This window comes from Gossypium raimondii, chromosome 8 (assembly GCF_025698545.1).
Source record: "Gossypium raimondii isolate GPD5lz chromosome 8, ASM2569854v1, whole genome shotgun sequence".
In the NCBI taxonomy this organism is placed as follows: domain Eukaryota; kingdom Viridiplantae; phylum Streptophyta; class Magnoliopsida; order Malvales; family Malvaceae; genus Gossypium; species Gossypium raimondii.
The window spans coordinates 247,476-270,245 of NC_068572.1; the positions used below are offsets into that span (position 1 = coordinate 247,476).

The window sequence follows — 22,770 nt, forward strand, 5'->3', positions numbered from 1 at the left end:
CACGATATTAATAGCTTTGAGATAGTAATTATACAAAGACTGTATAAGACAAAAATAGCCCTACTGCTTGAAATGTTGGTGTTAGGTTAGTTATTGACTCAAATCTGGCGGCTTTTTATATTTAAATAAAATCTTTTATTAGTTTATTCCCCCAAAAAATAAATAAAATCTTAGTTCTTCCTTTTGGCGGAAGTCTTATCTCCCTCCTCCGATATTTTCTCTTTTTCCTCTCAATCTCTCCGTCTAGGGTTTTCTCTTAGTTCTGACTAAAGATTTCAAAAAGAAAAATAAAATGTCGAGTGCTTTAGAGATGTCGCTAGACGACCTCATCAAGCGCAGCCGTAAATCGGGATCCGGAAACTCCCGCGGTCGCGGACGTGGATCCGGACCGGGACCTGCCCGCCGCTTTCCTAACCGCCGCGCAAATCGCTCTACACCGTATACGACAGCTAAGGTAAATAGATAAGAGTATAGATCTGATTATAACTTTTTGGTTTTTGATTGGATCTTTTATCAATTAAGCAAGTCTTCTTTTTTTGGTTCAGGCGCCGGAGACGTCGTGGCAGCACGATATGTATTCGGATAAGGGAGCGGCGTTCCGAGGACAAGCAGGTCGGGCCTCCGCAATTGAAACTGGAACGAAACTTTACATATCTAATTTAGATTATGGTGTTTCCAACGACGATGTCAAGGTATTTTTCTTTTTTTCTTTTTCATAAAGTTTTCTGCTATTTTCTTATTGAATTTTAAATATGAGATTTACTGCTATGCTTCGATCTGTTATTATTTTTAACGGTGTTATTGATTTGAATTTTTGTTCACGATAAACTTACGTTCCTGGTGATTCCTCGGGCTTAGCTGTTAGGAAATTTGTTAAAATTTCATTATAATCGAAAAGTTTAGCGATGAATAGCTGTACTTACATAAATTTCCCTTTAAATATCAATATTATGTGTTTGCATACAGGAATTGTTTTCTGAGGTCGGTGATCTAAAACGATTTACAATCCATTACGATAGAAGTGGAAGATCGAAGGTATCTAATTGAGACTGGTATAAACTGGTCCTTCCGATGAAATTCTTTGTATCATGCAGTAGTTTAGAACCAAAGAGCTCTTTTTCTTAGGGAACAGCAGACGTTGTCTTCTCTTTCCGAACAGATGCTCTGGCTGCAGTCAAGAGATACAACAATGTTCAGCTCGATGGGAAGCCAATGAAAATTGAGATTGTTGGAGCAAACATTTCTACTCCTGTTGCACCTTCAGCTGCTAATGGCACCTTTGGAAATTCAAATGGAGCCACTAGAGGGTACGCCTAATTACATATTTAGATAACTCCTTGTTTTCCTTGAAACTTTAGATTCCGTTTCTGGTAACCTTAATTGAGATCTTACACTTGCAGAGTGCTTCTGTTATTGTTTCATGTTACATGCTGAAATTTTCTAAAGTTGCATGGAATCTCCTTATGATGTTAATCTTAACAATAAGTATTGGCTGAAATTTCTCCATAATTATCAACTTATTTGAAAATTTAGTTTTTGGTTTACAAAAGTCTGAGAAAGTGATCAAATTGTTTGGCCATGTATGTTCAGACAAGCATCTTCGGTAGTTATGCTCCGTGTATTTTATATGTTTTACTTAGTGGGACATGCAAGGATTCATATTTTTATGTGCTTTTTACCTTTCCTGCCTATCATAATGGTATCACACCCATATTCATGTTAGTGGTTCTGTGCAGAATATGTTTAATATCATTCGTTTCTCTTGTTTGTCAAGCAACTTTTGGTTACTGATAAACTTGACTTACTAATCTTGCTATGGTTTTTTTACAGTGGCCAAGGCAGGGGTGTTGGGTTTGGCAGGCAACGTGGTGGTATTGGAGGCCGTGGCTCTGGAAGAGGTCATGGACGAGGAAGGGGCCGCGGAGAAAAGATTTCTACAGAAGATCTTGACGCTGACTTAGAGAAGTATCATTCTGAAGCAATGCAGACTAATTGAACTTCTCTTGTTCTATTGGTCGGTTTTGAGTCTTTTCTTCTATGGGCTTTATGTGCTTGATACCCGACTGTATTGTGTATCTCTACCAAAACCATACTATTTAGAGGAACTATTGATGAAGAGAACTCTTAGTTTCTTAATTTATGGAGTTTGGGCTTTTACTCTTAGTTGTTCCTTTGACATGGGTATAAAGGGTGTGGTCGGTGGAAAGATCTTTGTAGTCTGCCATAGTGATTTTGGTTTCATTGAAACTGCCTCACCCCACAAGTTGGGATCAAAAGGCAACTTTTTCTCTTGGTTTTCCATATGTTAAGGGAACATTGGCTGCATGCTGTGGGAGGATTAATGTTGCCGTTGGCCCGAGCTGCATTGCCTTTTGGTTGCTCCTGCATTGCAAAACCAGGGAGATCGTAAGTGAGGTAGATTTCTTTATGATCTTTCTCTTATGGATTCTTTATTAGCTGTTCTGGATTTCATCTTTTGTGTTGTCAGTGATGCAATTCCTTTCCCTGTTTAGGCACTTAGGTATTAAAAGTTACTTCACTTTGTTATATTGTTTGCGAATGGAATATGCTTTCTCCTTTATCTATTGTGGCTGCTGATGTGGCTTACTGTAGTCAATTGTTGTAGAATCTCTCTGGTTCAGTTCATCCAGTTGGCTTCTCGATGGTGAAAAAAAGGTGTCTGAAGTCTCAAAGTCTCAGCATATGACTGCTTTTTTATTTGGGGTCAGCTAGAACGTGTACCCTTGCTCTTAACCTCTTTTATACTAGGTCAAGAGCTAAGATTGAAAAATGGTTGAATTTACATAATGTTTAATTTCGTTCCGTGAGCTTGCTATGCTATTTCTAGGAGCAAATGGCTTTAGCTCCAGGCTATGGTAAAGAGAACACGCTTATTTGCGATGGTATTGGTTCTTCTTATGGTTGCCATCTCCTTATGAGTTGCCGGTCCCTTATCTTTTCTTTATTGATATACAAGTTTTGACCTAGTGCTGCTCTTAATCGACTTCCAGCATTTATGTCATTGAATGCTAATCATAGATTTTAGTGCATACGGATTTTCTCTTTTACCAAGTTAAAAATGCATCTCATGCATGTAAGATCCAGGTCAGATAAATTATGTGTTAATTTTGAGCGGTATACTTATTTCTGTTTGTTCTCTTTTCTCATACGTTTCAAGTTGGTTCAATTTGTTTACGTTTTGGTAAACATGAGTTGAAAACAATTCGCCATTCATGAAACTGGAAAGTGCGCATTATAATTTATCGTTATCTTTGTTGGAATCGAATCAAAAAAGTTAAAAAGGATCGTTTTGTATTATCAGATTTTGCTGATTGATTTAGGCTTTGTTTTCATATTGCTTTTTCAAGTGTTTTTGGGGTTAATAACATTTTCGAGTCTTAAGCATAAGCAAACACTAAACATACAGTTTTGTCATTACAAAGTGCTTTTGAACGTAAACACGAAAGCTATAATTTTTAGCTTTTGCATCTGAAAAAATAAAATAATTTTTTTTGAATGCATTTTATGTAATATTTATATTGGGTTTTACATTTATATTTTTATTGATATATTTCAAATATATAACATTATACATTTGAATTTGTGATGGTTATATTATATTAATATTTAAAATGTAATTTATACATTCAGAATTAAATATAAGAAATAAACAATGTTAATTGCTTAAAAAGTATTTAAAATGTATATTTAATATAACAAAATATTATTAGTGTGTGTTATAATAAATTGTTTTATATTTTAAATATTTTCATAATATTTTAAATATATATTTCATATTCAAATCTACTAATAGTGAGCTATAACACATTATTTTTATCAATAATATTTCAATAGAAATATAAAAAGTAGGTTAAGCTTTTCTCATTTACTTTTTTATCCATTATTATACAGTACAGCATAATTCATATATTGATTCTATTACACAATAATGAATTAGTAGATTAAAAAGTAATGGATTTAAAAATTAGCTCCAATCCTCGTATTTTGGTTAGGCTCTTTTAGGCGCTCTAAGCTTACCCCAACTAGAGAAGATCAACCTCGACAAGCAATAAAACAGGGCCTTGATGTAACACAATATGAAGTTCCAACATGAAGATGGCCAATACCAGGGATATAATAATCTAAAGAACATGCTTATAAGATGTCGAGGGTAACGTCCAACCTGCACATTTCAATCGTGTATCAATTCATGTCCATCCAATCAGCTGGGATTACCACTCATTTAAATAAAAGAATGTTTTTATATAAATTTGAACGGATTTTTATATCCGATCAGACTTACAAAAGAATAGAAGTCAATAGTTTTACTCTTTCCACTCTACTCTAATTTGGTTCAGACTAAAAAAATTTAAAAAAAAAATATTGTTCAAGTCTACTTAGAACTTTGAAAAAATTTAGAAGGTTAAATGAGAATTTTTTAAAAAAAATTTAAGGATCATGGATTTCAACTAAAATATTGATTTTGTTTTCTAATTTTTTTATTAAGAGAAGCGTTTTTCTTTAAAAATATCGTCAATATTTTAAACAAAATAGTCAGTGTTACGCTGGATTCAAGTCAACCACTTTCTTAGTTGGTTATTTGCTTTTAAAAAAGGGTATACTCACAGGATACAGCAAATCCAAGGCATCCCAAGCTGCATGACGCACAGCCCTTGTAGGATACATTGGGCCACCGGGTGAGGTAAAGTTATACAAACAAGTCTTCAACCTCGTACTTGTTGGAATTCTCAGTTGCATTCCTGCCAAAAGAAAATGACACTAAGCTCATAATCAAGCAGTTGAATACCCATCCCAAAAACCTAGAACAAGTTGGTAGTAATAATACCCCCAAGAACTTTAATCTGAACAAGATAATGCAGCAGGACTGGCTCCACTTTTAATTTTTGAAGCTGGCTAATACAAATTTTTCAATAATGTTAGCCATAGAACAAGATCATTAAAATGTATAGTATTTAATACGGAAAAATCTTAAAATTACATATGAACTTTGGTTTAACGTGTAATGTTATAGACTCTGATTTTATACGATTCTATACTAACGCAATGTTGCATGAAAAAATAAATATATTTATTCAATATAAAAATAAACTTATGTATTTATTTAAATATGTGCGATTGAATCAAACTTAAAGTTCCATGTATATATTTGAACCACAATCAAAGTTCTATTTATATAAATATACTACATTAAAGTTTAGGTGTAATTTTGAGATTCAACCCTATTTAATATGAAAATGGAGTTCACCTGGTCAGCTACTTCAGTCACAAATATATCTGCTGGTCCCCCAACCAATATAGCATTTGGAAATGTGGGGCATAGCTTCAAGAAGCTTTCAAGTTTTTCAACTGCACATAGAGTGCAACATCATTAATGGACATTCCATTTATGTACATTATTGCTCAAAATCAAGGTTTCAAAGGGAAGAAAAAGCAACCCAACCTGCGTTATAAAAGAATATGAACCTCGAAAGTAAAAGGTAAAGATCCCTTTGGGCCTGAAAGGTACAAATTATTGATGGTAAATAGTAACAAAACATTAAAGGTCTTGAGGGTAAAACATGGCAGTTATATGTCAGCATGCAAAACTTGACATAAAAGTAAAAATAACTGACCTGTACTGGAATTTTATTTAACCGTGTAGGCTCCAATGCAACTTCATCGAGAAGGTACTGAGTCCATAGGAGGATAAAAGTTCAACAAATAGTTTCTCTCAAAAAGACTAATAAAAGAAAGGTTAAATTACTAGTTGGCGCCTGAACTTGGTAATTGTTTCTATATTGGAGCTTGAACTAGGCAATTCTTCTCACATTAGGGTTGAACTTTAGAGTTTTCAATGAAATATTAGGGATTAACTTGAAACAAGAAAAAAAGGTTCAGGCCTTAATATGGAAACAATAAGTTTAAGCCCCAATGTGAAAGTAATTTCCAAGTTCAGGCCCAAAAATTGATTTAACCCATAAAAGAAAGCCCCAATATGTGTCCTTTTAGTTTACCTTAAAGAGAGACTGGAAACACCTGGCATTTGATTGGATATCAATCCTGCATACAATCACAAAAATTAACTGAACAGATAACATTATCAGGCCAAGAGTTATGCTACTACTTTCATTAAGGATGACCGTATATTAATAATGTCAACTTCAAAATCTAGCTATGTTTCTTGGACTAGGGTGCGAAAGTCATATACAAGTATATTCAGTTTTTTAAAAGTTTTTGGAAGATCTTTGAAGAATTATATCCCTATATCCATGTTAGAATATGCGGCAGACGAGAATACTTTGTGAAAGTACAACGAATTGGAATTTGTATTCCTACCAGAGAACATTTGTTGCACCCTGAACAAGTGCAGAGGAATAACGAAGTAGTACATCTGCATGATCCAGTTCAACTTCAAACAACTGCAGAAGGAAAAAAAAAATTGCAAATCATCCACTGATTAAAACAATATTGGTGAATCCCGAATGCAAAGATATCTGAATTAGAACATATAGTCGAAGCAATTATTATAACTACCGAGCACTGTTTGATATGAAAATATAATAAAATGCCATGACCGGTCTTTTTATGGCCATTTTCATCCAGAGAACTCACGAATATCTGCACTGCTATATCACTACTAACCCAAAAATGTGCTTAAACAGGGAATAAAGCCAACAAAACAATAAGAACAATGTATTGTATAATGTAATGTAGATTGTTTTCAAAACCAAAAGCTGTTTCCAATTAGTCAGAACAGTTTTCACTCCAAATTAGCACATGGCAAAGCCACCAACCATTTCGAACACCCACACAAATGTATTCACAAACGATTCATTTGAAACAGCAAAAGAACTATGAAGTAATCATGAGTCTTCCTTACCCATTTATGGAATAAAAGGGCGAAAGTGTGAGATGCAAATGATTGGCTCCATACTTGCACAATCAAATCAAGGATAGGTTTTCCACGAAGGGGCACTCGAACATAGTAATTAGCAAGGACATCATAAAAGCATAACCGACCATTAACACTGTACTCCGCAGACGATATTAGATCTTCTCTACTTAGAATTATATCTGTTTTTCAATTTCAATACAAAAACCAATAAGAGAAATCCATCAAATCCTCAAGCCCGAGTAAATAGTATTCATATATATATTCATCCCTTAATCAATTAAAAGGCACAAGAATTTGAACACTAACTAGTTTAAGTTTAATTTGATGTAAATTTTAGTAAGAAAAAATAAAACTAACAAAATAAAAAACCGAGAGAGAAAAAGAGAGGAAGTTGACCGCATCTAAGCTAACCTTTGGCTCGATCATCGATTTCCAAAGCTAGATCCGCAAATAATTCTTGTAATGAGTTGCGTCTCTGAGAGGAAGAGGCTAATGCCTGTAAAAAAATTGAATATATATTTCGATCAAAAGGCTCTAAGCAGTAGAAAATTTTTATTTAAAAAAAAGAAGAGAAAATTACTTATATTACATTTCATAACTACTTTTCTGGCGCTAGTCAACATTACATGATTACTAAAAAAAGTTAAACGCACACGTATACATTTCCCGGTTTTAGAAAAGAAAAAGGAAAATAATATAAGATTCATTTGAAAAAGAAAATCTAAAAAGGATAAAAATCATTTCGTCCTTCCTTACATTATCCCGAGAAACAAACAGGAAAACAAAAAGAAGAGGTGAGAAGAAAAAAAAACTCACCCGCTGAAGTCTTTTCTCGATTTCTAGTGAGAGCGCGTTGAGATAAGCGGAACTTCGACGCCTAGGAGAAGCTTCTTCTTGTTGACGCTGCATTTCTACGTTAAGATCTTAAAAGTGAAAAAGAAAAGAAAAGATCTATGAATTTGAGAGCGAAGAATTTTGAATTTCGAGTTTGATCCAAACAAAAAAGAAACGAACGAACTCAGAGAAAAAGCGTTTGGATTATTTCTCAACGAAACAAAAGCTTCTCTTCGTTAAATGAATTGCAGTAGCCGTTTCAACTCTATACCGACAAACAGAGAGTACAAAAAGCAGTGGATTTAGATAAATAAATATATACAGTAATTGTTTAATAACGAAGGGAACTGCAAGCGAAAGTGGATTTGGCGTGGGGGAGAGGCAAAGAGAGCGTGGTGGCGAGTTGAGCTGAGTTGAGAAGAAGCAAAAAAGGACAGTGATGAGAAGGATTTTGGTGTTAGGATGCGCTGCGTTTTTTTGGTTTTTTCTTGGAGGTGAGACTGAGATAAACAGAATCGTGAAATTATTATATAGTCACCATCCCAATGAAGATTGTAAAACTACAGCTATTAATTATTTAAATTACTGGACCACGTGTAATTCTCATCTTTGAATTTTTCTAATTTATTTTTTATTATTGAATTTGATTCCAAATTTTGATTCTTTTTCAATTAAGTATTTAAATTTAATTTCAACTGTTCAATTTGATAATTAAGCTTTTCTTTGTCTCAATTAAATACTTAATCTAAGTATCAAATTGAATATTAAAGCTAAATTCATGTATTCTAAAATTAACCCTTTAAAATTATACACATAAATAATTACTCAATTTTATTACTTTTATGTAACTTTTCACTTTTTCAATTTTTTATGAGAGAGTTAGTGGTAAAAGTATCATGGAGGCTCTTGCACTAATAGTCAGATTACAGTTTGTCTTCTCTATTAATAAATAAATAAATTAGTCTCTATACGTTAGATCAAAAAGTGAATTTGTCCTTGTATTAAAAACTTCATTCAATTTCTACTATTAAAAGCTATTTCATGTACATCAGCAACGAGGTACATATGGCATACTACATGTCACTGTTTGGTTGTTTTATTAGTCACGTTGGTTTTTAAGAGTACAAATGGATAACTTTTTTAACAAAAAGGACCAATTTACCTTTTGATTTAACATACAGGGATTAATTTACTCATTTTTAGTAGAAGAGATAAAATACAATCTGAATCTTAATATAAGGACTTTCATAATACTTTTACGAACAATTTATTTATTATGGGGTAGTTGAGTTAAATAACAGTCAACCCGGGGGATTGAACGAAGAATAGCGCCATTTCTTGATGACTTTAAACTTGGCGTTGAATCAAGGCTCATTGGGTTGGGTTGGTGGGGGGTAAATTAAAATCTTTCAAAAGATAACCACTCTCATTAAATTGAGTGTTTAGACTTCAGTTAATTCAAGCAGAAGTGTTTAGGCTTTAGACTTTTATCATATTTCCCATGTTCAATATTCTTTATTTTTCTTGAAAATAATTATATTCTAATTTTTTGGTAAAATAAATTAAATTTTTAAGAAGTAGTTTCTAAGTGAGTAATGATTTTCAATTGTACTTGTTTATTACCGGGTGACTTTTCAGAATATGATTTGTTCTTTAAATTGCAGATGTTAATTTTTCGAAAAAAATAACATTTTTTTTCTTTTTATTTCTATATTTTATTGGGGTGTTTTGATAATTTTTTTAATTAACTTGGTTCATAGCTAGAAGTGTTCATAGATCGGGTTAGGTTTAAACATGATATTAACATACTTTATGTTTGTCCAAACCCAACTCGACCCGAAATATGGGTTTAAAATTTTATCCAAATTCGTCTATATTTGCAAAAGACTAACCCAAACCCATTTTAGGTCTATTCATATTATATTTTAATTTTTTTAAAAATATTTATATTATATTATTTTAATATTTAATAAAAGTTTATATTTTTATTTATTGAAAATTTTTATATAGTCATTTTAATATTATTTTAATATTTATATTAGAGTAGTATTATATATTTAGTATAGATTTTTTTTAATGTGTTCTAAATTACATAATATTTATAACGAGTTGGATCGAGCCGGACTCGAACATTGAATGCTCAAGCTCAAGCCTGACCTATATTTTAAACGGGTCTAAATTTTTTACCTAAACCTATTTTTTTAGCCTAATATTTTTGTCTAAATTTTGAACGGATAACTCAACCCATAAACAGGTCTATTAATAACTAAAGTAATTATAATTTTATTAGGGATGTTTTGATAATTTTAAAATTAAATTCATACTTAATTAACTCATAATAATACATTAACAATTTAAAAAAAAAATTATGTTAAAATTTTGGTTTGCCCAACTCTTGGATTTACTCTTTGGATCAAATAATATCATTGACTACGTTGCCAAAACGCGAATGTGACATTGCATATCATCTTTACCTTAATATTTTTCAATTAATTGCACGCTATTGCGGAACTCAACGCTATAAATTGATATGCATGGGAATGGCGGAGAAGATAGAAAAAATTATTAGCCCAAATGTTCACTAATTGAAGGGTGAGTTTAGATGGGCGGTGCGTTTAACTGCGGTTAGTGTAAAAACAACGGTGGCGGTGAGATTAAATACTGTAGTGATACTGTAGCGTGAGATAAAAAGTAAACTAAACGCACCGCGCCGCACCCAATCGCCCATCCAAACTCACCCGAAGTCTTGGTGATAATCTTTTAAAATGATTAAAATAAAAGATTAAAGTTTATCGAAAAATGTTTAATAAAGGTTTAAGAAGATAAAAACAAAAAAGGGGTTCAATTAATTTCATACATTGATTTTAACTCAAATGAGACACTTAATTTTTATTTATCATGACTTAGGGTGAGTTTGGATGGGCGATTGGGTGCGGTGCGGTGCGTTTAGTTTACTTTTTATCTCACGCTACAGTATCACTACAGTATTTAATCTCACCGCCACCGTTGTTTTTACACTAACCGCAGGTAAACGCACCGCCCATCCAAACTCACCCTTAATTATGGAAAGAGACTATAAAGTATCGTTTTTTTTTATATAGACAATATTAGGAACGGGATAGTATGCTTTGAATTTATATTAAGCATGTATTTTATAAGAATTTTAACCATTGTTTCATTCAAACACCATTTTTAAAAGCTTAACTTAAATGCACAGAATGCTAATATTACTGAAAAAAAAAATCATTTCTTAACTTTTTTTCTAGAAAACAAATATTTTCTTTTTGATCAAACAAATAGTATGTTTACTTCTCAACATGCGAGTAATTTTTTATCAATAAAAATGATATTACTTTGTGGAGTGTGCCTCATATTTTCAAGCCAGTGTCGTGATGAGGAAGAGTCGACGTCGCAACAAGACGACCACGACATTTCGATAAGAAGATTGGCCATATCCCGATGATGCGAAGAACAACATCCCGACGAGAAACATGGGACGTTACGACGTGGTGATATGTTCCCCAATTCAAACGGGTTTTCTTCTCCTAGTTAAACTTTGCTATTATTTCCCAGTCAAACTCTGATTAGTCTAGGTTATTTTAGTCATGTTTAATCTATGAATTTACCCTGAGGCTGCTGTAACCTAGAATAATCATCTTCATCATCTTTGAGATTGAGAGAATTTTGTGAGTTTTGCAGAATTTTGAGTTTTAGCTAGAGTACTTTGTTCTTTCGGGATTTAGGGTTTATTTCTTGAGATTATCTTCATCTAATACTCTTTCGATTTTTGCTCATTTAGTGAAGTCTCCTCTGTCCATGGTTTTCTGTCATCTTCTTCGAAGAAAATTTTTCACGTAAATTTATATGTTCGTTCTTCTCTACTTTTAATTTTATTTTCTCATTACATATACAAGTCGATCCCCAACAAACTTAAACGCGACTTTCTTGTAATACTTATAACATTTCTCTCTCAGTTTCCCTTATATACAACACCACCTTCTAATTTCTTTAACTCCCAATGTCCATCACTTGTAGCGTGTTCACTTCTACTCTTTCAATAATCGCTTTTTCATAACCTGTAAGGATGAACGAAAGAGGTACGCTGGAGCCCTCCTCTCATAAAACTTGGGCATTTTTTACCCTCAAAAATGAAAAAAGAAAATATTTATTTTTTAAAATATATATAATCATAAACTAATGATAATATTATATTTCCGCCTCTAAAATTTTTATAATTCAATTTCAATTTTTTCTAAAAATTTTAGTAGACCTCAATCAATCCAAGCCGAAAATCAGCCATTATAGTTTATATTGTTAAGTTTTCTAATTAAATTCTTAGCTTCGAAATCAACAATTAAATAACTTGTATACAAGAATTTAACCCAAAAAAAATCTGCAACTCAGTAGTGTTTATGTCTTTGTAATGTATGCTGATCAAATTCTAAGAAATTTTTTTTTGGGTAGAAATAAACATCAATATAGCTCTAATGGGAGTTTATCCTGATTCAGAGTTGCTGAAAATCAGTCAATAACGATGCTTAAACACTCGTTGGAAACTCTATAAAAGTGCAAATCGCATTTAAATATCCAATAGCTATCTTCACGAAGCAATTCACAACATTATTTTACTCTCTTGAAATATATTAAAATCTAACTTATCAATCTTTCATAAATAAAGAACAGATGAATTGTACCTTTAAAAAGTTATTATTCGTTTCATAATAATTACTGATAATATCAATACATTATCACTTTTCACTTTAATTTATTTAAAATTTTCTTTCCACGAAATAAAAAATGGCTCATAAATTACATTTATCTCGGATTGAAAAACTCCCGTTTTACCGACCTTCATTTAAATTCAGAATTAGATGTGCACACATCAAACATCAAGTAAGTAGCAACGACATGGATTAGGTACGGATTGATTTAAACTGCAAGGGCCCTTTGATCATCCAATGTGGGACCAGCTTACCATTTTGGGCTTCTCCTTTGATTCACATGAGATTTTTTTTTTTTGTAATTTGTGCAATCACCGTCCATTTTCCTTTTCCGTAATGAAAAATAATTCAGTGATATTTTGTAAAGTTTTTGAAGGCCGTGTAAAATGTTTTCCTTTAAAACTAAGTTGTTTTAGTGGAATTCACCTAAAATAATATAAAAAAAGAATGATAAATGTGAAATGTGATTGAATGAGTTAAATTCAATAGCGGTCACGATTTATGGGCTACTTGCCCTCTACGATGGCTTAATATGTAGACCCCACGTGTAAAAAAAGAAACCAACAAACAGCAATCCTATTCAAATACAAGTTGGGCACAAAGTTACAAAACTTATGCATAATTTTGCCATGTGATTGAAAAATGCAAACATATCATCTTTTTTAATCATAACTTTGGAAGGACACATAATCATCAGGAAACACAAATAAAATTTTAATATTAAATTAATGATGTAACATTTTAAATTAAAAATAATAATTTTGGTAATTCTATAAAAAATTATGCAATGGGACAAAAGTTAGAAGAAGTTGCATTTTAAATCTACAATTTAAGAATGAAACTTTTGAAATCAAAATACGATTAAATTTTAAAAATACAATTGTTTAGTATTTTTTTGTTTCTTTTACATGATGAGACTTTCCTATTTATATGATATAGGTATTATTCACATATATGACATATTAGGTAGGTTCTATGTATATCAATACATATCCTACTCTAGACTTAACATGTGTTTATATGGTACCTTTCGCGATCTCACATGTCACTTCATAGGAGGATATAAGTACCCCATCTCTAAACACCTATTATTATACGAGCTCGATCTGTGAGCTCAGTATGCTATTATCATGCGAGCTCGGTCTGCAAGCTCGATGGCATTCGACCTGAACCCACTCGAGTCCCATTAAGATTTTGAGTCGATAATAACAAGTATCATAACAACAATTTAGAACAAGTTTTAAATTATTTGGGTAAACTACAAAAATAGTCAATTTTATTTGCCTCAGGTTACATTTTAGTCACTTATGTTTGAAATGTTACGTTTTAGTCACTTATGTTATTATTTTGTTACGAAGTGATCACTCTTCCGTTAAGTTCCGTTATCTCCCTAACGGTAATCCTACGTGGCAGTCCAACTAGATTTTAAGTGCCAACTTAGATTTACTAATGGGATGAGAATAGATTTTTAATTAAATAAATTTAATTAATTAAAAATTTTAAACCATAAATCTTAGTTAAAAAACCGTTCATCTTCCCCCTTATTTTAGTTTTCTTTTTCAGTTAACTAAGAAAGCTATTATCATCAGAATTTTTTATTCACCTACAAAAACAAAAGAGGATTCAATGGAGAGTCCAGGTATGTCTTTTTTCACCGACAAATTTATGTTCTAAGACTTAAAATCAAGTGGTTGTCGACAAATTTATGTAATAAGATAAACTGTAATAACTGCAGCATGTGAAAAAATGATATTCCAGTTAACATCCTATAATGAAAAGCCAAAACAGTTTGTTTTAATGGCTGAACCAGCTTTTGTTCAACTTGGGGCTTTTTCCATTTTTATTTGACATGGGATTGTTTATTCAAGGAAAACCCATAATTCCTATGTTTTGTTAATTTCCTACTTGATCTAGTTAGGTAAAAAAAGAGAAAAATGGCAAACCAGCTTGGAGTTCTTAATGCGTTGGATGCAGCAAAGACACAATGGTACCATTTCACTCCAATTGTTATTGCTGGAATGGGTTTCTTCACTGACGCTTATGACCTTTTTAGCATCTCTCTTATCACAAAATTGCTCGGTCGTATTTACCACTTCGATGCACTTTCTAAAAAGCCTGGAACTTTGCCTCCTCATATTGCAACTGCAGTTAATGGTGTGGCCTTTTGCAGAACTTTAGCTGGACAGCTTTTCTTTGGTTGGCTTGGTGATAAATTAGGTCAAAAACGAGTTTATGGACTCACCTTGATGCTCATGATGATTTGTTCCATTGCCTCTGGACTTTCTTTCGGAAAGTCTCCAGATGGTGTAATGGCAACCTTTTGCTTCTTCAGGTTTTGGCTTGGTTTTCACATGCTGTAGTCATTGCAGTTCATCTTATTACATAAATTTGTCGACAACCACTTGATTTTAAGTCTTAGAACATAAATTTGTCGGTGAAGAAGATATACCTTAACCCTCCATTGAATCCTCTTTTGTTTTTGTAGGTGAATAAAAAATTCTGAAGATAATAGCTTTCTTAGTCAACAGAAAAAGAAAACTAAAAAAAGGGGGAAGATGAACGGTTTTTTAACTAAGATTTAGGGTTTAAAATTTTTAATTAATTAAATTTATTTAATTAAAAATTTATTCTCATCCCATTAGGAAATCCAAGTTGGCACTTAAAATCTAGTTGGACTGCCACGTAGGATTACCGTTAGGGAGATAACGGAACTTAACGGAAGAGTGATCACTTCGTAGCAAAATAATAACATAAATGACTAAAACGTAACATTTCAAACATAAGTGACTAAAATGTAACCTGAAGCAAACAAAAGTAACTATTTTTGTAGTTTACCCAAATTATTTTTATTTTTTTTAACAATTTTATTAGAAATTCTTATTATATCTAACCCTTTTGTCCATATCCTCCCTAATCCATAAATAAGAAGATAAATAGCACACTCAAATTCACTATCTTCCTACATTGGTAATCATATTTATACCATTTGAGCTAAAACTCAATCAACTTATTTGCTTAAAATGATATAAATGATATAAACACTAAATTACCATAATTTTCCTTTTAAAATGAACCCAATCAATCTAAAGCCAATGTTATTAATAAATAAAAAAATACCCTAATAATCACATCCATTTTACCATACAATAAAAAATACTAATTCTCCCTGGGTTCATGTTATCAGGTCAAAGTACAAGGTAGAAAAAGGTGTACCTATTGATATCAGTCGAGGCAATTGTTCCTATCTTTGGAAATCTCTTTCGAGGATTTGGCCCCTTCCTCGTGAGAATATCTAGTCAGTTGGAAACGGTAACAGTATTAGATGCCGGATGGATAGTTGGATCTCCGATGTTGGCCCTTTGTTGAACCATATTCCTTCACAAAATAACCTTGATGTGGACTATCTCCTTCGAGATATGGTAACAGAGGAATGAACATGGAATTTAGATCTATTCCGTGTATGGTTGCCGGATGAGATCCTAAATCATACTATTAGTATCCCTCCACCACACCAGTCGGCCGGATCAGATAGAGTTGCTTGGGTGGATGTCTCAACGCATTCTTTCTCTATCAAGAGTGCCTAAAAGTTGATCAAGGAAAACTCGTGGAACTCGCGGTTTGACATTTGGAAATTACCATGGAAGTACAAAGGACCTCAAAGGATTCGGACTTCCATTTGGTTAGCCATCTAGCAACGACTACTAACACAAGTGGAGAGACTAAAGCGTGGAATTGCAAATGATGATTATTGTTCGATATGTCGATCAACTATGGAGGATATTTTGCATGCTGTAGGAGATTATACTCCAACGAAAGAGGTTTGGTCGCAGCTTGTTCCAACAGAGAAGCAAGATTGGTTCTTTTCCAGGGACTTGGAGAAATGGCTTGCAACTAATTTGCAAAATAGCCAACATGAATTTTCTTATTTTTCAGAGAGTGTAATGGAGTGTAGAAGAATCATCAAACGGTCATATAATTGGGCGAAACAGTATGCGTCACAACCCAAGACTAACTCAATTGTGAGGCAATGGGAGAATGTAAAGCCTGACTGGGCAGACAAGTGGTCACAGTTGAGAACTTACAAGCTATGGTTTCATTCAAGCTACTGCCAACAACAAACCATTCAACAAGCTCACTCGCTGGTATGAATGCATGCTAAAATCAAACCATGGCTTCAAAGTTTTGCAGGAAACAAAAGGAATGCCCAAAGAAAGCTTTGCAAATGAAAATTATACGATCAATCTTAAGGTTACAAATCATTATAACATCACTCAGAGTACACAAACAAGTACATAACGATATAGATCTAGAGTCAAGATCTAAAGGCATTAATGATCCTAAACTTAACCTCCAAAACCATAGAGAGTCCTGCCCTGCCTTTTCAAGGCATAAACAACATCCATAGCGGTAACGGTCTTCCTCCTGGCGTGCTCGGTATAAGTCACAGCATCACGAATCACATTCTCCAAGAAAATCTTCAATACTCCCCTGGTTTCTTCATAGATCAAGCCACTGATCCTCTTGACACCTCCTCGACGAGCCAAACGGCGAATGGCAGGCTTAGTAATGCCCTGGATGTTGTCTCTTAAAACCTTCCTATGCCTCTTGGCACCTCCTTTGCCGAGCCCCTTGCCTCCCTTGCCTCTGCCTGACATCTTCGAAAGATTTGATGATTACTACGGAAACAAATTTGCGATGAAATGAATTACGAGCAAAGGTAAAACAGTTGCGAATGCTTGGCGATTGGAATTCTGGGATATTTAAAGGAGTGAATGTGCGATTAAAGTTTCTAGTTTCTATCGAAGGCTGTAACTCTCGATCCGCGTGTAAAAGGAAGGGTTATGTCTGAGCCATAGATAGGATTGTAATCGACGGCTGATATTGTTTACATGGAATGTGACGTGGATTGCGTTTTTGAATGTTTTGGGGAATTTAAATTAGGCGGGCTAGAAATGTTTTAGAGTTTATTTTGATTTCGTTTTCGCGGATAGAGGGAAAACACGAGGCAGACGCAAATTAAAAAGGAATGCTTCCGTTTTTTGTTTGCACGTGTTTAAATATATAAAGTTTAAAAATAATAATAAAGGTGTAATTAGATTGAAAATATAGAATAATATAGAAAAAAAATTAATTAATATGGAAAAATAAGAACACAAATTTTACATAAGAACTCTTTCAGAAAAAAAATCACGGTCAAAGGGAAATAAATTCACTAATGTTGAAAAACGAATTGTATCAGAAAAGTTTCAACTACATCTATTTAAAGATTGAAAAATCATATTCTAATCAATGTCAAATAGAAGAAGTATAGTTCTATACGGATTCTACTTGTGCGACATGGTTCGTACCTCGGCCATCGGCCTCTCGCCCCCACAAATCCTCTTATTCTCCCATTATATTTATTTCTTCAACAGATGATGAGATTCAGGTCACACCAACTAACATGTATGATAATTCAAAAATGACAGGGCGGCTAACTATTTGGGATGACAATGATGCATTTATTCTGTCAGAATTTAATACGATAAAATCATAAACTCAAATCCTCAACTATCATATTATTTGGTATTCTCATGCTTAGTTCATATTATTTAGGTAATTAAAAAATTATATTATTCGGTAATTAATTTTTTAGAAAACTAAAAGTTTTATTTATTTATTTTAAAAAATGAGTATAACGGGTTTCATTAAAAAATAAGATTACAATGTGGAAAAGTTATAAAATGTTTTACAAATTTTAAAATATTTGAAACAAAGTTTTTAATTTATGAATTAACCTATTGAAATTCAAATAAATGTAATTTTTAAAACAATTTTAAATATAAAATCTTATATCTTTAACCAATCTCATAAAATTAAAGAAATGCTTTATTTTTTTGCCTGTATTTTTATCATGAGGTATTATAAGAATGTTAGCCCGCATCAATTTCCCAAGTTGTAAATTTATTTATTTAAAATATATTTTTGTGAAGAAATATCATCTTCTCTGTTCTATTATATAAGGGATAAATATTAAATTTATATTTAAATTTTTGTTTAATGTGCAATCTGATAGATGTGTATTGGATTTTGTGCAATTATACTCATAAAATTTGAATTATGGTTCATATGCATATATGAAACTTTAATTTTGTTCAAATGTCTATATTTAAATAAATTAATACATGTATTTATTTCCATATCGATTAATATAATTGTTTCAATACGCATATTGGACCAAAGTTCATATAGAGTTTGATATTTATCCCTACAATATAAAAACCTGATAAATGATAAATAATACACAATCTCTTATTGCAATTTGTCTTGTTAAAAATATTTACCAAAAAAATCCAATCCGACAAAACATCGACCAAAGGAAATTACTACAATATGCTTTGACCCCTCTTTAGTGACAATGTCACTTAACATTTTTGAATAAGTGCATCTCGATTTTATATACTAGCCTTTCAAATGTTGTAATTGGCAACACATCAGTAATTTGATCTGTTAAATTATCACTAGAAGGAATTTATTGTACTTAAACATCACATTTCTTCTCAAAATTACGAGTGAATAATAATGTTGATGAAATATGTTTCATTTTATCTCTTTTTATGTATCGTCTTTTTAATAGAGCTATAAATATTGCATTTGCTCTATATAAGACAGTGTGTTTTTTCTGAAGAGGTAATTACTTATCTTCTAGATATTTAGGTCATTAGCCTTAGACAAACACTCTCTTAGCTAGTCTCGAGCATTGCAATTGTTTTTTACATTATTTGAAAATGACAATAATTAATGATTGTTTTACCCAATACCATGATACAATTGTACCTCCACACATAAATAAATATATCATTTAAGATCGTCCTATATATGAATTCGGTCAAAATCTAGTATCAACATAGTTAACTAATTGAGACCATGCATCATTTGAAAAAAAATAACACCATATAAATTGCCCCATTGAGATGTCTAATTGCATACTTAATTACACTCCAATGTCTATATGTTGAAAAAGAGTTAAATATTGCTGACAAACTTACGACAAATACTACATTAAGCAGTGTATTGTTTGTTAAGATACATTAGTGCTCTTATAACACTGAGATAAGATACATTAGTGCTCTTCATAATTTTCACAATGGCAAAAGAGATCTTTATTCATATCTATGTAAACCTTTTGGATTATTTCAGTTTGTTTTACGCAGAAAAATAAATAAATAAATAAAGCTGCCTTCCCTTGACTTATTTGGTTGTGGACTTTATAAAGAGATTAGATACTTTTGTTGCTCAATAAAGAACCATCATGTGGCTGTAGTTTAGTGGTAAGAATTCCACGTTGTGGCCGTGGAGACCTGGGCTCGAATCCCAGCAGCCACATATATGTTCATTCATTTTTCAATAAATAATAAGAGATTTAGGATTTTACCTCGATTTGCTAAAAAATAAAATTTTATTTTAATTAGTGCTCATATGCTCCAAATTTATTTACTGTGATAGTAATTTTTTTTTATTGGCATAGTCAAAGTTACATTTTCCCATGCAAGTACCAATAGCTGTTTACAAATTTATTTTGTAATATGTATACTATTATTAATTTTAAATTTCGATATTTTTAATAAATTTATAAATTTTATTAATATTCTTAAAAAATTAAAATTTCCGTATTTATTTCATTTTGATAAATTAAGTATAAAATATTAAAAGATTTGAAACGACTTTTGTGAGAGAAATTTGAGTAGTGCTAAAAATACAGTCAATTGCTTCGGGCATTGATAAAAAATACAGTAATATGTTTAGCAATTCGGTTTCTTTACATCAATGGGATCTTACCCTGAGAGATAATCCACTACTTTAACACCACATAGAACAAGTAATTACAAAATCTTACTTTTTCACCTAAGTTCTAAATCACTATTGATTTTACACTCAATGGACTCTAGAGAAATGTTCCTCGATGAATAGAAATAAGTGCTCTCTAAACAATACATCACCTAGTCTTCTCAATCTACAAGAAATCGAAATTTGTTAACATACCAGATCAATTACAATAAATATTCTCATTAAAGCAACATGATAATCAACTTTGATAATATCTTCAATAATTCCAGGATAAAGTCTTCAATATTCAGGATATACTTTCAAGTTTACTTGATTCAATCCAATCTCATCAAAAGAGGGAAGTCGGTTTCCTTAATCAAATGTAAAATCTATAACAAGTTTGATATCATAGATGGGGTTTGCACGGGTCCAAATAATCGACAAAGATCACAACCTTGTATACAATAGGAGGCCGAGCAATGCCAACTATTAAGATTGAACAAGTTTTTCATATTTAGAACACGAATCTAATTTCGCTAAATGAACTTTAATCCATCATTATTTATTTAAATATCATCAAATCAATTACTCTTTATATAAAAATATACAAAATTGTAAAATTAGCACAAATAAATTATCCTTTATATAATAATTCAAGCCACTTACCTTAATTCTTCAACTAACTTCTCACTTTTCCTTTTACTTTCTTAAATATTTAATTACTTTCTATGTATTAAATCAATGGTTCTAATGATTATAATTCCTCTCATCAAAATATCACTTTTATAATATAAACTTCTAAATAATCTTTAATAGTGAAATAACAAAAATATCCTTTATTTTTTATTTTAATTATAAAGATAGTTTGGTCATTTAGATATTATCTAATCATGGTATAATCGTAATTTAGCGCCTTCTTCTTTTTTTTCACTTATGGTATAATTCACTTTTAGTACATGTACTTTTATTATCTCACAATTTAGTTTACACCTAGATTTTATCAATATATTTTCAATATTATTTTTACATGGAATAATAAATTAATTTCCCATTGATTTTTATGGTCAAATTTCACTTTGGCCCCTATACTTATACACCTTTTTTTTTTTGCTTAAATTCCTCATTTTCTTGAGAATTGATCACTTATTTTCAATCAAATACTACTACTTCTAACACCAAAATTTTAGGATGTTACATGCACTCCAAGAAACTAAATATTATCACATTGAAAATTAAAATCCTAAAAAAAAAAAAAAAAACCCTTCCCAAAGAGAAATTGACAAATTCATCAAGTATTCGGCTCCTCTGATTTCGGATTCTGCATCATAAGCGATGATTTAGCTTTTGAACTCAATGTGATTGATATCCTATCAAATTCTTTCTCACGAATATAATCGGTTTTATTGATAGAAACCTCGACCACCGTCATAAAATCCGAAACGGCTGCGCCCCGACGTTTGGCCATATCGACGACGAACTTAGCGATCTTCGGACTCGAGTATTCAATCACTTTGGCGTCTACCTTGAGGTCCGCCAGCACTTTGGAGACGATCATCACGCTGGAACCAGACAAGAAACAGTCCAACGGCACGGAGACGGCAGTCACAAATTCCGGGGTAATGATTTCTTCTACCAAAAACTCAACGTCGTAGGCTTTGACGAAAAGTTGATACCTTAATTTGATACGCATTTGAATAACGGCACTGCCGCCTCCGCCGCCGGCAGCCGGAGATACATAGTTTGCCTTTGCTTCATAGATTTTCAATGAGCAGCCGACGTTAGACGACGCCATTCGTGCCGTGCTCACGCGTCGCTCTTTGCTTGCAGGTGTTTCACTTTGGTTCTTTGGGAGATTATATTGATATTAAGCTATTATCACAGTACGAAGGATACAGAAACCGCCATAAATATGTCAGAATTTGAGCATTTATGGTATTTCTAGGTTTTCTAAGCATTTTCTTTTCAATTTCTTCATTCACTTGAATAGGTTTTGTTCTTAACTCTATAATTCAATCAAAATTCAAAGGAGGAAACACTAACCTCTCGGATTGAACTCACGGCATGGAGAGAAAATTTCTTTGTTCTTTCTTCCTTTCTTTGCCGTCTGGGAGAGATGAGAATGACCAAATCTGTTCTTTCATCTTTCCTTTTATGTTCTCATAATAACAATAATATAAATCCTTTTCTAATCATAAATCTAATGGCCATTATTGATTCATAAATATGTTAGTGGACTTCAATGGCTAAAATCAATATCATCCACTAACTACTGCCTCCGACTCATAGCTTTGATTAATAACTCACCTAATCCACCTAATGTTTACCACGATCTTCAATTTAGTCTTTATACTATACTTAATAATTTCTTTAATAATTTTCACACTTTTAGTGGCATCTTTTGTGGCGTTTGATAAACAAACGCTGCTAATAATCGAGTATTAGCGGCACTCATTCTAAAACGCTGCAAAAACCCGAACATTTAGTGGCATTTTTTAAAAAACGCCATAAAAGAAC

The 22,770-nt window shown here is 32.2% G+C and overlaps 5 protein-coding genes and 1 non-coding gene across 6 annotated transcripts; 3 read left to right on the top strand and 3 right to left on the bottom strand.

Annotated features, from left to right (window-relative positions):
- The first annotated feature begins 146 nt into the window (after positions 1–146).
- On the top strand, positions 147–3,000 carry LOC105789969 (THO complex subunit 4A). Its single transcript, XM_012617327.2, has 5 exons — positions 147–454; positions 546–692; positions 967–1,035; positions 1,126–1,307; positions 1,831–3,000. The coding sequence occupies exons 1-5, from the start codon at positions 293–295 to the stop codon at positions 1,994–1,996; spliced, it is 726 nt and encodes a 241-aa protein (XP_012472781.1). The 5' UTR covers positions 147–292; the 3' UTR covers positions 1,997–3,000.
- Positions 3,001–3,858: 858 nt separating this feature from the next.
- On the bottom strand, positions 3,859–8,238 carry LOC105789970 (hypothetical protein). Its single transcript, XM_052634207.1, has 11 exons — positions 7,712–8,238; positions 7,307–7,391; positions 6,881–7,074; positions 6,337–6,419; positions 6,015–6,060; positions 5,634–5,690; positions 5,462–5,516; positions 5,267–5,367; positions 4,847–4,910; positions 4,627–4,760; positions 3,859–4,183 (listed from the first exon to the last, which is right to left on the bottom strand). The coding sequence occupies exons 1-11, from the start codon at positions 7,802–7,804 to the stop codon at positions 4,010–4,012; spliced, it is 1,086 nt and encodes a 361-aa protein (XP_052490167.1). The 5' UTR covers positions 7,805–8,238; the 3' UTR covers positions 3,859–4,009.
- Positions 8,239–14,384: 6,146 nt separating this feature from the next.
- Positions 14,385–14,810, top strand: LOC105793042 (probable inorganic phosphate transporter 1-4). The gene has a single exon (XM_012621985.1). It carries the CDS (start codon positions 14,385–14,387, stop codon positions 14,808–14,810), a length of 426 nt encoding a protein of 141 aa, XP_012477439.1.
- Positions 14,811–16,651: 1,841 nt separating this feature from the next.
- LOC105789972 (histone H4) lies at positions 16,652–17,195 on the bottom strand. The gene has a single exon (XM_012617335.2). The coding sequence runs from the start codon at positions 17,103–17,105 to the stop codon at positions 16,794–16,796; it is 312 nt and encodes a 103-aa protein (XP_012472789.1). The 5' UTR covers positions 17,106–17,195; the 3' UTR covers positions 16,652–16,793.
- A 2,548-nt stretch (positions 17,196–19,743) lies between these two features.
- Positions 19,744–19,815, top strand: TRNAH-GUG (transfer RNA histidin (anticodon GUG)). Its single transcript has one exon. It is a non-coding gene; the product is annotated as a tRNA-His (tRNA).
- A 1,725-nt stretch (positions 19,816–21,540) lies between these two features.
- On the bottom strand, positions 21,541–22,433 carry LOC105789971 (hypothetical protein). Its single transcript, XM_012617334.2, has 2 exons — positions 22,297–22,433; positions 21,541–22,125 (listed from the first exon to the last, which is right to left on the bottom strand). Exon 2 carries the CDS (start codon positions 22,046–22,048, stop codon positions 21,545–21,547), a length of 504 nt encoding a protein of 167 aa, XP_012472788.1. The 5' UTR covers positions 22,049–22,125; positions 22,297–22,433; the 3' UTR covers positions 21,541–21,544.
- Between the last annotated feature and the right edge of the window lie 337 nt (positions 22,434–22,770).